This window comes from Babylonia areolata, chromosome 11 (assembly GCF_041734735.1).
Source record: "Babylonia areolata isolate BAREFJ2019XMU chromosome 11, ASM4173473v1, whole genome shotgun sequence".
Taxonomy (NCBI): domain Eukaryota; kingdom Metazoa; phylum Mollusca; class Gastropoda; order Neogastropoda; family Buccinidae; genus Babylonia; species Babylonia areolata.
The window spans coordinates 43,334,904-43,346,907 of record NC_134886.1 but is presented as its reverse complement, the minus strand read 5'-3'; the positions used below and the strand labels follow the sequence as shown (position 1 = coordinate 43,346,907).

General features: G+C 45.3%; 1 protein-coding gene across 14 annotated transcripts in view; it reads right to left on the bottom strand.

Annotated features, from left to right (window-relative positions):
• The window catches only part of LOC143287757 (basement membrane-specific heparan sulfate proteoglycan core protein-like), a 310,798-nt gene that overhangs the window by 124,414 nt on the left and 174,380 nt on the right, over window positions 1-12,004 (bottom strand). For all 14 annotated transcript variants that reach the window (XM_076596017.1, XM_076596019.1, XM_076596022.1 and 11 more), the window contains 7 exons: window positions 11,632-11,748; window positions 9,419-9,552; window positions 7,329-7,473; window positions 6,075-6,215; window positions 3,165-3,284; window positions 2,239-2,370; window positions 479-766 (listed from right to left, as the gene is read on the bottom strand). In XM_076596017.1, the coding sequence (XP_076452132.1) occupies window positions 479-766; window positions 2,239-2,370; window positions 3,165-3,284; window positions 6,075-6,215; window positions 7,329-7,473; window positions 9,419-9,552; window positions 11,632-11,748 (1,077 nt within the window). The remainder of the gene's footprint in view (window positions 1-478; window positions 767-2,238; window positions 2,371-3,164; window positions 3,285-6,074; window positions 6,216-7,328; window positions 7,474-9,418; window positions 9,553-11,631; window positions 11,749-12,004) is intronic.

Here is a 12,004-nt window from a genome sequence, read left to right as displayed (position 1 = left end):
CCCAACTGTAAGCTCATGTCAATGTGTGATATAAGCTGAGCGCCAAGGGCTGTATTTACATGGTTGTTTCATATTCAAGCTGTTGGTATGGTACTGTTCAATGGCAAAATATGTCTCAGTCATCTTACTTCACAGATGCATGTCACAACCATGTGTGTGTGTGTGCGTGTGTGTGTGTGTGTGTGTGTGCGTGCGCGTGTGTGTGTGTATGTGTGTATGTATGAAAATTCTGTAGAAAAATCCAGTTTGATAGGAAAAACAAATAAAACTACACACAAGAAAAAATACAACAAAATGGGTGGTGCTCTCAGTGTAGTGATACGCTCTCCATTTGGAGAGTAGCCCGAATTTCACACAGAAAAATCTGTTGTGACAAAAAAGAGAAGTACAAATACAAATAAGAGAAAATACATAAGATATATAAAAAATATGAAAAAAAAAAAGAAAAAAAAAAGGGGGGTTACAATAACACACTCACGTCTGACGATGATCAGGGCGTCAGGCGTGGCGAAGATGCTGCCCTGGTTGTTCAGCGCCTCGCAGGTGTAGGCCCCGGCGTCCTCAGGTCGGGCGTACCTGATGGTCAACGACCCGCGACCGTCCACACTGGTCTCCGTGACTCGCGGGCCCGTGGGGATGTTGCCCCAGTTGAGGCGCCACAGGATGAGAGGGGTAGGCACGCCCACGGCTTCGCAGTAGATGGTGAAAGTGCCGTTGATTTCCACCTCGATCTCCGGATCCGGTGGCTTGATGATGGTGGGCACGGCTGGCAAAGGGGAGAAGGAGTATGACTGGTTGATAGATTGATGATGATTTTTCTTCTTTTTTTTCAGGGAGAGTGAAGGTTAAACACCAGTTGGTAATTTTTGTGTGTGTGTGTGTGTGTGTGTGTGTGTGTGTGTGTGTGTGATATGATGATCATGGGAACAGATGGCATGGGGCGAAAGAGTATGACTGGTAGATGGATCAATGAATTTATTGGGGGGGCCGGGGAGGGAGGGGGTGCGGGGGGGGGGGGGGGGGGAGAAGGGTGTGTTAAACATTGGTTGGTCTTTTAATTTTTTTTTTTTTTATAATGAGCATATTTTTTATTTCAGGATGGGGTGGGTGTGGGGGGCTCTGTGTGGGTGTGTATGTATGTGTGTGTGTGTGTGTGTGTGTGTGTGTGTGTGTGTGTGTGTGAATGCCTGAGCATATATTCATCTATTCAGGCATATATGGATGCATGTGCGTGTGTGCATGAATGTCTGACAGAATGTGTTCTTTTGAAAATTTGTGTTTGTACCTGTAACTGTTTCATCTTGTGTCCATGTTCACATATAACTGATCAATGAACTCCTTTGCTCTGATGTAAAAGTGGGCTGGAAATGACTGTGGACACTCAGTCACCCTTTGTTCTGATGTAAAAGTGGGCTGGAAATGACTGTGGACACTCAGTCACCCTTTGTTCTGATGTAAAAGTGGGCTGGAAATGACTGTGGACACTTAGTCACCCTTTGTTCTGATGTAAAAGTGGGCTGGAAATGACTGGACACTTAGTCACCCTTTGTTCTGATGTAAAAGTGGGCTGGAAATGATTGTGGACACTCAGTCACAGACTGACTGTCAGACTGAGAAACTGCTTTAGTCCCCTCTTTAGAGTGTGGGCTGGAAGTGAAAAAAAGAATGTTCCTTGCTTATCTGTCAACCTTGTAAAAAGAGATTGTCTTGTCTTCTCTTAGAGAGTCAAATATTAGCTCAGGAACAATAAAAACACTTACAGCAGGCAGTCCAGAGAATTTGTCTTGTCTTATGAGTGATATGTTGTTGATTCATTAACGACAAAACACTTGAGTGTCATGCGTCATTCGCTCAGGAACCCTTGTTATCAAAGAATATCTTGTCTTCTCTTAGAGAGTCAAATGTCATTAGTTCACGAATCACAGAACACACAGCTGGCAGTCTAGAAAATTTGTCCTGTCTTGTCTTAAGAGTCACACGTTGTCAATTCAGGAGCCATATGTTTTGTCTTGTTTTGTCTTGGCTTGGGGTCATTTGTTGTTAATTCAGGAACCACAGAACACCTAAGAGTCATATGACCTTTGTTAAGGAACCAGAAAACTCTTACAGCAGCCAATCTCTTCACCTCTTCCTGACAGTCACACACCTTGCTCATCTATTACCCTCATTAACAAAGAGCATGTCTTTGTCTTATTCTAGAGTCAGACGCTGTGACTTAAGGAACAAAAGGACACTCACAGCAGCCAATCTCATCAGATCTGTCCTGACAGTCGTACTCTCCGTCACACTGGTAGCTGGCCGGCACACACTGGTCGCCACGCTGACACATGAACTGGTCCATGCGGCATTTCTCCCCTGGAAGCTGGGTGGCTGCACAGCACAGTGAATCCACATGTCATAACAGTGAAACCACGTCAAAATGAAGGTTCATAGCACAGTGAATCCACATGTCATAACAGTGAAACCACGTCAAAATGAAGGTTCATAGCACAGTGAATCCACATGTCAAAATAAAGGTTCACAGCACAGTGAACCCACATGTCAAAATAAAGGTTCACAGCACAGTGAACCCACATGTCAAAACAGTGAAACCACATGTCAAAATAAAGGTTCACAGCACAGTGAATTCATATGTCAAAACACAGGTGCACCACACAGTGAAACCACATGTCAAAATAAAGATGAGTTTTAAGGCTACAGGTCCAACAGCATTTTATCACCATTGGACAGTGAATAAACTCATATCCACTGTGTCATAGGAAGGCGGGGCCCAATCCTTTCCTTTCGCCATTTAAACCTTTCCCAAACAAAGTCAGGTACCCATTCACACCTGGGTGGAGTGAGGAAAATCGGAGTAAAGTGCCTTTCCCAAGGACACACACACACACACACACACACACACACACAGAAACATGCACAAACACATACACTCAAACTCCTATCAACACACACACACACACATACACTCATACTCCTATCAACACACACACACACAAACACATTAACATGTACAAACACATATCCTCATATTCCTATCCACACACACACACACATCCACCCACCTACACACACACACACACACACAAACACATACACTCATACTCCTTTCCACACACACACACACACACACAGAAACACACACACACACACGCCACACAACTTACGGCAGTAGGATTCATCAGAACCATCTCCGCAGTCGTTGTCACCATCACAACGCCAGATTTTCCAGGCACAGCGACCGTTGTTGCACTTGAACTCGTTGGGCTCGCAAGGCAGTGGTTGGTCTGTGGAAGACATCGACACAGTTAGATTTTTATTCATTTCTTTGTTTTGGGATTGATATGGATGCTAATAATAATAATAATAATAAAATAATGATAATAATTACACCTGCTATCTCAGGTCAGAGACTAAGCTCTGTGACTGGTCACCAGTCCAAGCACCTGGTTTGGTCATGTAGGACAGGTCAGGAAATCCAAGATGGCTGCCGGAAAAGAGGACGCTGCTTCCAGTAACACAAGGGAGGTAACAACCAACAGAGACTATTTGCCGCAGCTTCTTTCGATTTCTCCGCACAGCGGACTAGTAGTTTGTACAAGCGAAAGGGGAACCGGCAAGCCTGTGATAACCATCGGGGCATTTCCTTGCTCTCCATCGCAGGCAAGATACTTGCCAGGATCCTACTTAATCGCCTCACAGCACACCTTGACCAAGGTCATTTGCCTGAGAGCCAATGTGGATTCCGGAAAGAGCGCGGAACCACTGACATGGTGTTTGCTGCAAGGCAGCTGCAAGAGAAATGTCAGGAGCAAAATGCTGATCTGTTCTCCACCTATGTCGACCTCACTAAGGCCTTCGACACCGTGAGTAGAGAGGGACTGTGGAAGATCATGGCCAAGTACGGATGCCCTCGGAAATTTATTTCCTTGGTCAGCCAATTCCATGAAGGCATGCAGGCTCGAGTCCAGGACAATAGTGAAACATCTGCTCCTTTTGCTGTCACAAATGGTGTCAAGCAAGGCTGCGTCCTGGCTCCAACGCTGTTCAGCCTCATGTTCTCTGCAATGCTTACTGATGCCTTCAGAGATGGCGATGTTGGAATCGGCCTAAAGTACCGAACAGATGGCAAGCTGTTTAACCTCAGAAGGCTTCAAGCAAAAACGAAGGTCATGACAGACATCATCAGAGACTTTTTGTTTGCTGATGATTGTGCCCTCAATGCTGGATCTGAAGCTGACATGCAACTGAGCGTCGACAAGTTTGCCACTGCCAGCAGGAACTTCGGCCTTACCATCAGCACGAGGAAAACTGAAGTTCTCCATCAGCCAGCCCCAGGGAAACCCTACGTTGAGCCCAACATCACAGTCAACGGTCAGAGACTCAGTGCGGTGGAGCGGTTCACATACCTTGGCAGCACACTGTCACGAAATGTGACAATCGACGATGAAGTGAACGTCAGGATTGCAAGAGCAAGCGCAGCTTTTGGTAGACTCAATGCAAATGTCTGGAACAGAAGAGGCATTAGTCTTGAGACCAAGCTAAAGGTCTACAGAGCAGTAGTTCTCCCCACACTACTGTACGCCTGCGAAACTTGGACAGTGTACCAACGACATGCCAAGAAGCTGAACCACTTCCACACAACATGCCTCAGGAAGCTACTGAACATCAAGTGGCAAGACAAGACCCCTGACACAGAGGTGCTTGCAAAAGCCACCCTTCCCAGCATCTTCACCATCCTGATGCAGTCCCAGCTTCGCTGGGCTGGACACGTGGCGCGCATGCCAGACCATCGGCTGCCCAAAAGGCTCTTCTATGGCGAGCTGCAACAAGGGAAGAGATCACACGGAGGTCAGAAGAAGCGCTTCAGAGATACCCTGAAAGTCTCTCTGAAAGCGTTTGATATCAACCCTGACTCCTGGGAGGAATCTGCAGTGGACCGTGACAAATGGCGCGCTGCTGTGCACAAAGGCGCCAGGTTGTGCGAGGCCAACAGGACTGCTGCAGCTGTTCAGAAGAGGCAGGCCAGAAAGTCACGGGCAAACAAGCTCCCTGACAGTGATATGCCTGTCTTTGTCTGCCCCAACTGTCAGCGAACATTTCGTGCGCAGATTGGACTATTCAGCCATCTGCGCACTCACAGATAGATTCATGAGCATCCTTCCCCCCACCCCACCACCACCCTCCCCCCATCCCCCATCTGGATGACAACGATGGTCATCATCGATCTCGATGGACACACCACCAGTTTGGACAGGACAGGAATCCAGACCCCTGCTGGAGTCTGCACCAGTGGGTCATGGTTAAGTATGTGTAATTAAAACCTGGTTTGGTCATGGGAGAGAGCTGCACAGCTGAAGGCATCACCAGCATTAAAGCATTATGAACATCAGTCAAACACAATAAACCACTGCTGAAGGCATCACCAGCATTAAAGCATTATCAATATCAGTCAAACACAATAAACCACTACCTTGAAAAAGTAACGTGATCAACATGAAATGACTGAACTCCAAAAAACGCGCTTCACTAAAACACGTCACAGAAACACGTATCACAGCAACAAACGACATGTCAAAGGATCACACATCACAGATACACATGTCACACAAAGATATGTCATACAACAACCATCACATACACTTTTTCTAGAAGCACACTTCACAGAAACGTTTCACACAAACACACCAGCACAATCAAATGTCACACAAACACTTCCCAAAAACACACTTCATACAAGAACAATTCACCGAAACACACTTCGCAGAAAAAAAAATGTCACACAACACACATCACACAAACACTTACCAGAAACACACTTCACAAAAACACACTCCACAGACAAACTTCACACAAACACTTCTCACAAGATTTCACACAAACACACTTCAGACAAAAAAAAAAACACACTTCATACAAACACTTCACAGAAACACTCTCCACACATCACACAAACGTTTAACAGAAACACACTTCAAACAAACACACAACAACCAAACACAAAAAGCAGGAAGAAAAGCACACACACACCCACCCCCACACACACACACACACACACACACACACGAAGCACTGACCACAGGAGACTTCATCAGAGCCATCGGAGCAATCCTGCTCTCCGTCACACAGGTAGTCGCGAGGTATGCACTGTCCGTTGGAGCAGGTGGCTTCGTCCTGACGACAGCGGCCATCAGGAGGCTGTTCCGTGGGTGGCCCGACTGTAACAGTCCATCCACTTTCAGTTTCAGTTTCAGTTTCTCAAGGAGGCGTCGCTGCCTTCGGACAAATCCATCTACACTGCACCGCATCTGCCAGGCAGATGCCTGCTGACAGCAGCATAGCCCAACACACTTAGTCAGGCCTCGGGTGCATACATATATGTATAGACAGACAGACAGATAAACAGATAGATTTGTGTACCTATCAGAGTGGACTTCATCTGCAGAATTTTGCCAGAGGACAACACTCATGTTGCCATGGGTTCTTTTTCAATGCACCAGGTGTGTGCTGCACATGGGGACTATATGCTCACACTGATTTTCTGCTCGAACTTGGAAGGATGGGTGAGACCGGGATTTGAACCCATACCAACATGCACAATGATTGCAGGAAAGTGTCTTCACCATACTGCCACCTTCCATCAAGACACAAGCCATAGATTCAGTCCCCTCATAACTGTCTGCAAGTGTATTTTACCAAATTATAACAGAACTTTTCCAGGAACTACCCTTTTATATAGTGTGGCGCATTACAACTGGGCCACTGCTCCACCAGACGTTCAGCTGGGAACGAGGGTAAAGTGAGGGTGTATCAGTCTCAAACAACCCCCCCCCCCCCCTTGCTGAGTTTTACCCTGGCATCATTCTAGGCTAGCCTCAAATGGCTCCCCTGGGGTCACTTAGGGCCAGTGAAGATACCCCCCCCACCCTGCCCCCACCTCCAAAACCCCCCCTCCATTTAGAAATTACCCTGTTTCTATGGGTTTAATGAAGCTAGTGAAGCAGGAAGGGGGATCATTGTGGACTGACTGTTACTGACCCCTCATCCTCCACCCCCTTCTCTCCATTACAACTCAATGGAAGAAAACGTGGGGCAGGTCTACTTCAATAGCCTGTATTGATTTTAGGAGGAGGGTAAAGTCAACTAGAAAGGTGGGGCCGGGGGGGGTCAGTTCTTACCAGTTGAAGTTCACCCCCAACGGTCATTCCAGACCTGTCTACACAGACCACAAGGTTAATCAGGGGACAGCCAGATTTCACTCAGGGGTAAAAACCAACATGGGTGGGGGGTGAGGGGTGCATACAAACAGGCTGCTGCTGCACGGGACTTACTGTAGTCCACCTGAAGGCGCGCGGTGGTCTGGTAGTTGCCAGGCACATCCAAGACTGTACAGATGTAGTCGTCAGCATCCTCCAGTGCTACGTTACGCAGTGTCAGCCGACCTTGTCCGTCGTCACTGGCCGAGGGAGGCAGACGCTGAAAACAGTATTGGATTGTATTGTACTGCATTGTACTGTATTACTCACATTTGTCACAACAGATTTCTCTGTGTGAAAATCGGGCTGCTCTCCCCAAGGACAGAGCGTTGCTACACTGAGAGCACCACCCATTTTTGTTGTTGTTGTTTTTCCTGCCAGCTGTTTATTCATTTGTTTTCCTATTGAAGTGGATTTTTCTACAGAATTTCACCAGGGACAACCCTTTTGCTGCCATGGGTTCTTTTACATGCGCTACGTGCATGCTGCACATGGGATCTCAGTTTATCGTCTCATCCAAACGACTAGCGTCCAGACCATCACTCCAGGTCTAGTGGAGGGGGAGAAAATACTGGCGACTGTGCCAGATTTGAAGTAGTGTGCTCAGATTCTCTCACTTCCTAGGCGGACGTGTTACCTCAAGGCCATCACTGTTACTGCTGGTTGGGTTTTTTGTTGTTGTTTTTTGGGTTTTTTTTTATAAAGAAACAGGGTTGTCAACAAAGTTGAGGACAGCAGTTGACTCTTCTGCTGTTCTGGTGGTCATGATCAGACACAACTGACTATCATACACTGTGCTGTACTGAAAATGGACAGCAGTTGACTCGTCTGCTGTTCTGGTGGTCATGATCAGACACAACTGACTATCATGCACTGTGCTGTACTGAAAATGGACAGCAGAAGACAATTCTGATCACAGTGGATGCGTGCAGTTTTAAAACAAACTGGATGCTCAGAGAAAAAAAACACCTTTGATAGTCAAGACTGTAAAACCAGCTTTGGTGTGCTAATCATTGTAATTTCTCACCTAACACGTTACACACCTCACTGAGTAAGTCAACCATCACTACGCAACATTCTTGTCACATGACAGCATCACTTGTCATAGAACATCACTTGTCACAGAACAACATCACTTGTCACAGAACAACATCACTTGTCACAGAACAACATCACTTGTCACATAACAACATCACTTGTCACAGAACAACATCACTTGTCACAGAACAGCATCACCTGTCATACAACAACATCACTTGTCACATAACAAATCACTTGTCATAGAACATCACTTGTCACATAACAACACCACTTGTCACAGAACATCACTTGTCACAGAACAACATCACTTGTCACAGAACAGCATCACTTGTCACAGAACAACATCACCTGTCATACAACAAGATCACTTGTCACATAACAAATCACTTGTCATAGAACATCACTTGTCACATAACAACATCACTTGTCATACAACAACATCACTTGTCACATAACAACATCACTTGTCACAGAACAACATCACCTGTCATACAACATCACTTGTCACATAACAACATCACTTGTCACATAAGAACATCACTGGTCACATAAGAACATCACTGGTCACATAAGAACATCACTGGTCACAGAACAACATCACTGGTCACAGAACACATGACTGGTCATAGAACACATGACTGGTCACAGAACAACATCACTGGTCACAGAACAACATGTCACAGAACAACATCACTGGTCACAGAACAACATGTCACAGAACAACATCACTGGTCACAGAACACATCACTGGTCATAGAACAACATCACTGGTCACAGAACAACATGTCACAGAACAACATCACTGGTCACAGAACACATCACTGGTCATAGAACACATCACTGGTCATAGAACAACATGTCACAGAACACATCACTGGTCATAGAACAACATGTCACAGAACACATCACTGGTCATAGAACACATCACTGGTCACAGAACACATCACTGGTCATAGAACAACATCAGAGAACACATCACTGGTCATAGAACATCACTGGTCATAGAACATCACAGAACAATATCACTTATAACAGAACTTCATCACCTGTCACAGAAGGACATTAACGCAGCAAGACAGTTCACTGATCACTGAACACAGTAAGGTCCATGCCAACAGCCTCACCTGGTTGCCAGACCTGGTCCACCTGACCCTGGCACCTGGGCCGCCAACGCCCACAACTTCACAGAAGAACAAGGCTGTCTGGCCGGTCCGCACTCGCAGGTTTTGGGGATTGACCACTACCTGGATGCGCGCAGCTGTGACATACATCAGCACAGTTCAGTTCAGCTCAGTTCAGTTACTCAAGGAGGCATCACAGCGTTCGGACAAATCAATATATGTCACACCACAACTTCTGAGCAGATGCCTGGCCAGCAACAGAACCCAATGTGCTTAGTCAGGCTTCGAGGGGGAAAAAAAGGGGGGTATACAAACAGATAAATGGATAAGTCATAGAATTGATAAATGAATTAACTAGAATAAAAAAAGTAAATAAATCTACAAATAAATGAAAATATGTAAGCAAATAGATAACGAAATAAAATGAAATAAGAAAAGAAAAGACAGATATCAGCACAGCTGTCAAGTTTCAGTTTCAGTTTCAAGTTGCCTTTACGTTGACTCACTCCGGACAAATAGTTTTCTCCCTTGCTTTCCCCTGCAGAACCCATTTGTTAGGGCCATGAAAAAAATCACAAAAAATACAAAACACAAAGTAACTGAATGAATCTCCCTGTACTTGACCCACTGACCCCTCTCCTCATGTCGTGTGTACACCCACCCCCCTCTTTCTTCACAGCTCTCAGAAGCTCAGTCATTGTCAGTACCTTCTTGCTGGTAACTTTCTTCACTGCAGATACTTTATTCAACTTCTTTATCGTCCTTTTTGATGTCAAAACCTTCAGTTTGAAGCATTTCAATCACTTCAGCAGCAGTAAAAAGCTGCTGTCGTCATCTAGTTTGCTCCAAAACTTTCCACTTGTATCACCTGTTACACCATTTTCAATATGTATGCAGATTAGCTTGTCATGTGGAGTACCAAGGTCAATGGCTTGCCAGCGAGTGTGTAGTTACAGAACCCCATGAAGAAACTTTCCATTCAACCCTCCACACATTCACAATGTTCGGTGTAGCTGCAATTTTTATGCTAACCCATGAGGAAAAAAATGGAAAGTTTTTTTAATTGTGGAAACCGCTATAGCGTTCTGTCATCCGGAACGCTACCTTACGTCAGGAATTCTATAGCCTTCCATCATCCAGAGCGAGTTAACATGAAACACCATGATTATCCTCATAATTTTTGGTTTGTTTCGTTCTTTTGTCTGGCACTTCCTGCATAGTTATCATCATCTGACAGAGATTACCACAGTTATCACCATCTGACAGAGATTACCACAGATACCATCATCTGACAGAGATTACCACAGATACCGTCATCTGACAGAGATTACCACAGATACCATCATCTGATAGAGATTACCACAGTTACCATCATCTGACAGAGATTACCACAGATACCATCATCTGACAGAGATTACCACAGTTATCATCATCTGACAGAGATTACCACAGATACCATCATCTGACAGAGATTACCACAGATACCGTCATCTGACAGAGATTACCACAGATACCATCATCTGATAGAGATTACCACAGTTATCACCATCTGACAGAGATTACCACAGATACCATCATCTGACAGAGATTACCACAGATACCACCATCTGACAGAGATTACCACAGATACCACCATCTGACAGAGATTACCACAGTTACCACCATCTGACAGAGATTACCACAGTTATCATCATCTGACAGAGATTACCACAGTTATCATCATCTGACAGAGATTACCACAGATACCATCATCTGACAGAGATTACCACAGTTATCACCATCTGACAGAGATTACCACAGTTATCATCATCTGACAGAGATTACCACAGATACCATCATCTGACAGAGATTACCACAGATACCATCATCTGACAGAGATTACCACAGATACCATCATCTGACAGAGATTACCACAGTTATCATCATCTGACAGAGATTACCACAGTTATCATCATCTGACAGAGATTACCACAGATACCATCATCTGACAGAGATTACCACAGATACCATCATCTGACAGAGATTACCACAGATACCATCATCTGACAGAGATTACCACAGATACCATCATCGCTGCATAATTACAAATCAATTAGTCATCACCACACTTGCCACAGCCATCTTCATCGCTGCATAATTTACACTGTAGTGAGATAAAACTGACCACAGCTGTCCTCATCACTGCATAATTATCACCATTGTCAGACAACACTTACGACAGTTGTCCTCATCACTCCTGTCTGTGCATTCAGGACGGCCGTTGCAGCGGTAAGCGGTCGGGATACAGCGACCGTCGGAGACACACTGGAACTCCAACTCCTCATCACAAGAGGCTGCACACACACATGCGCAGCAAAGCCTTGGGACTGCATATCCGAACTGACTGACTGTTGCTGTTGTTGTTGTTGTTTTGGGGAGGGGTGGGGGAGGGGGCAATGGCAACTGTTAACAGTTTTAGTTTTAAATGGCTGCTACTGATGCAGTTTCCTTGTCTTCCATTTCGCTTTCTCCTTACTGCAAAGATTTATTCCATGCATTTGTCTTTTTTTGTGTACTTACATGACTCAATATGAAGAATGATCTCCCCTT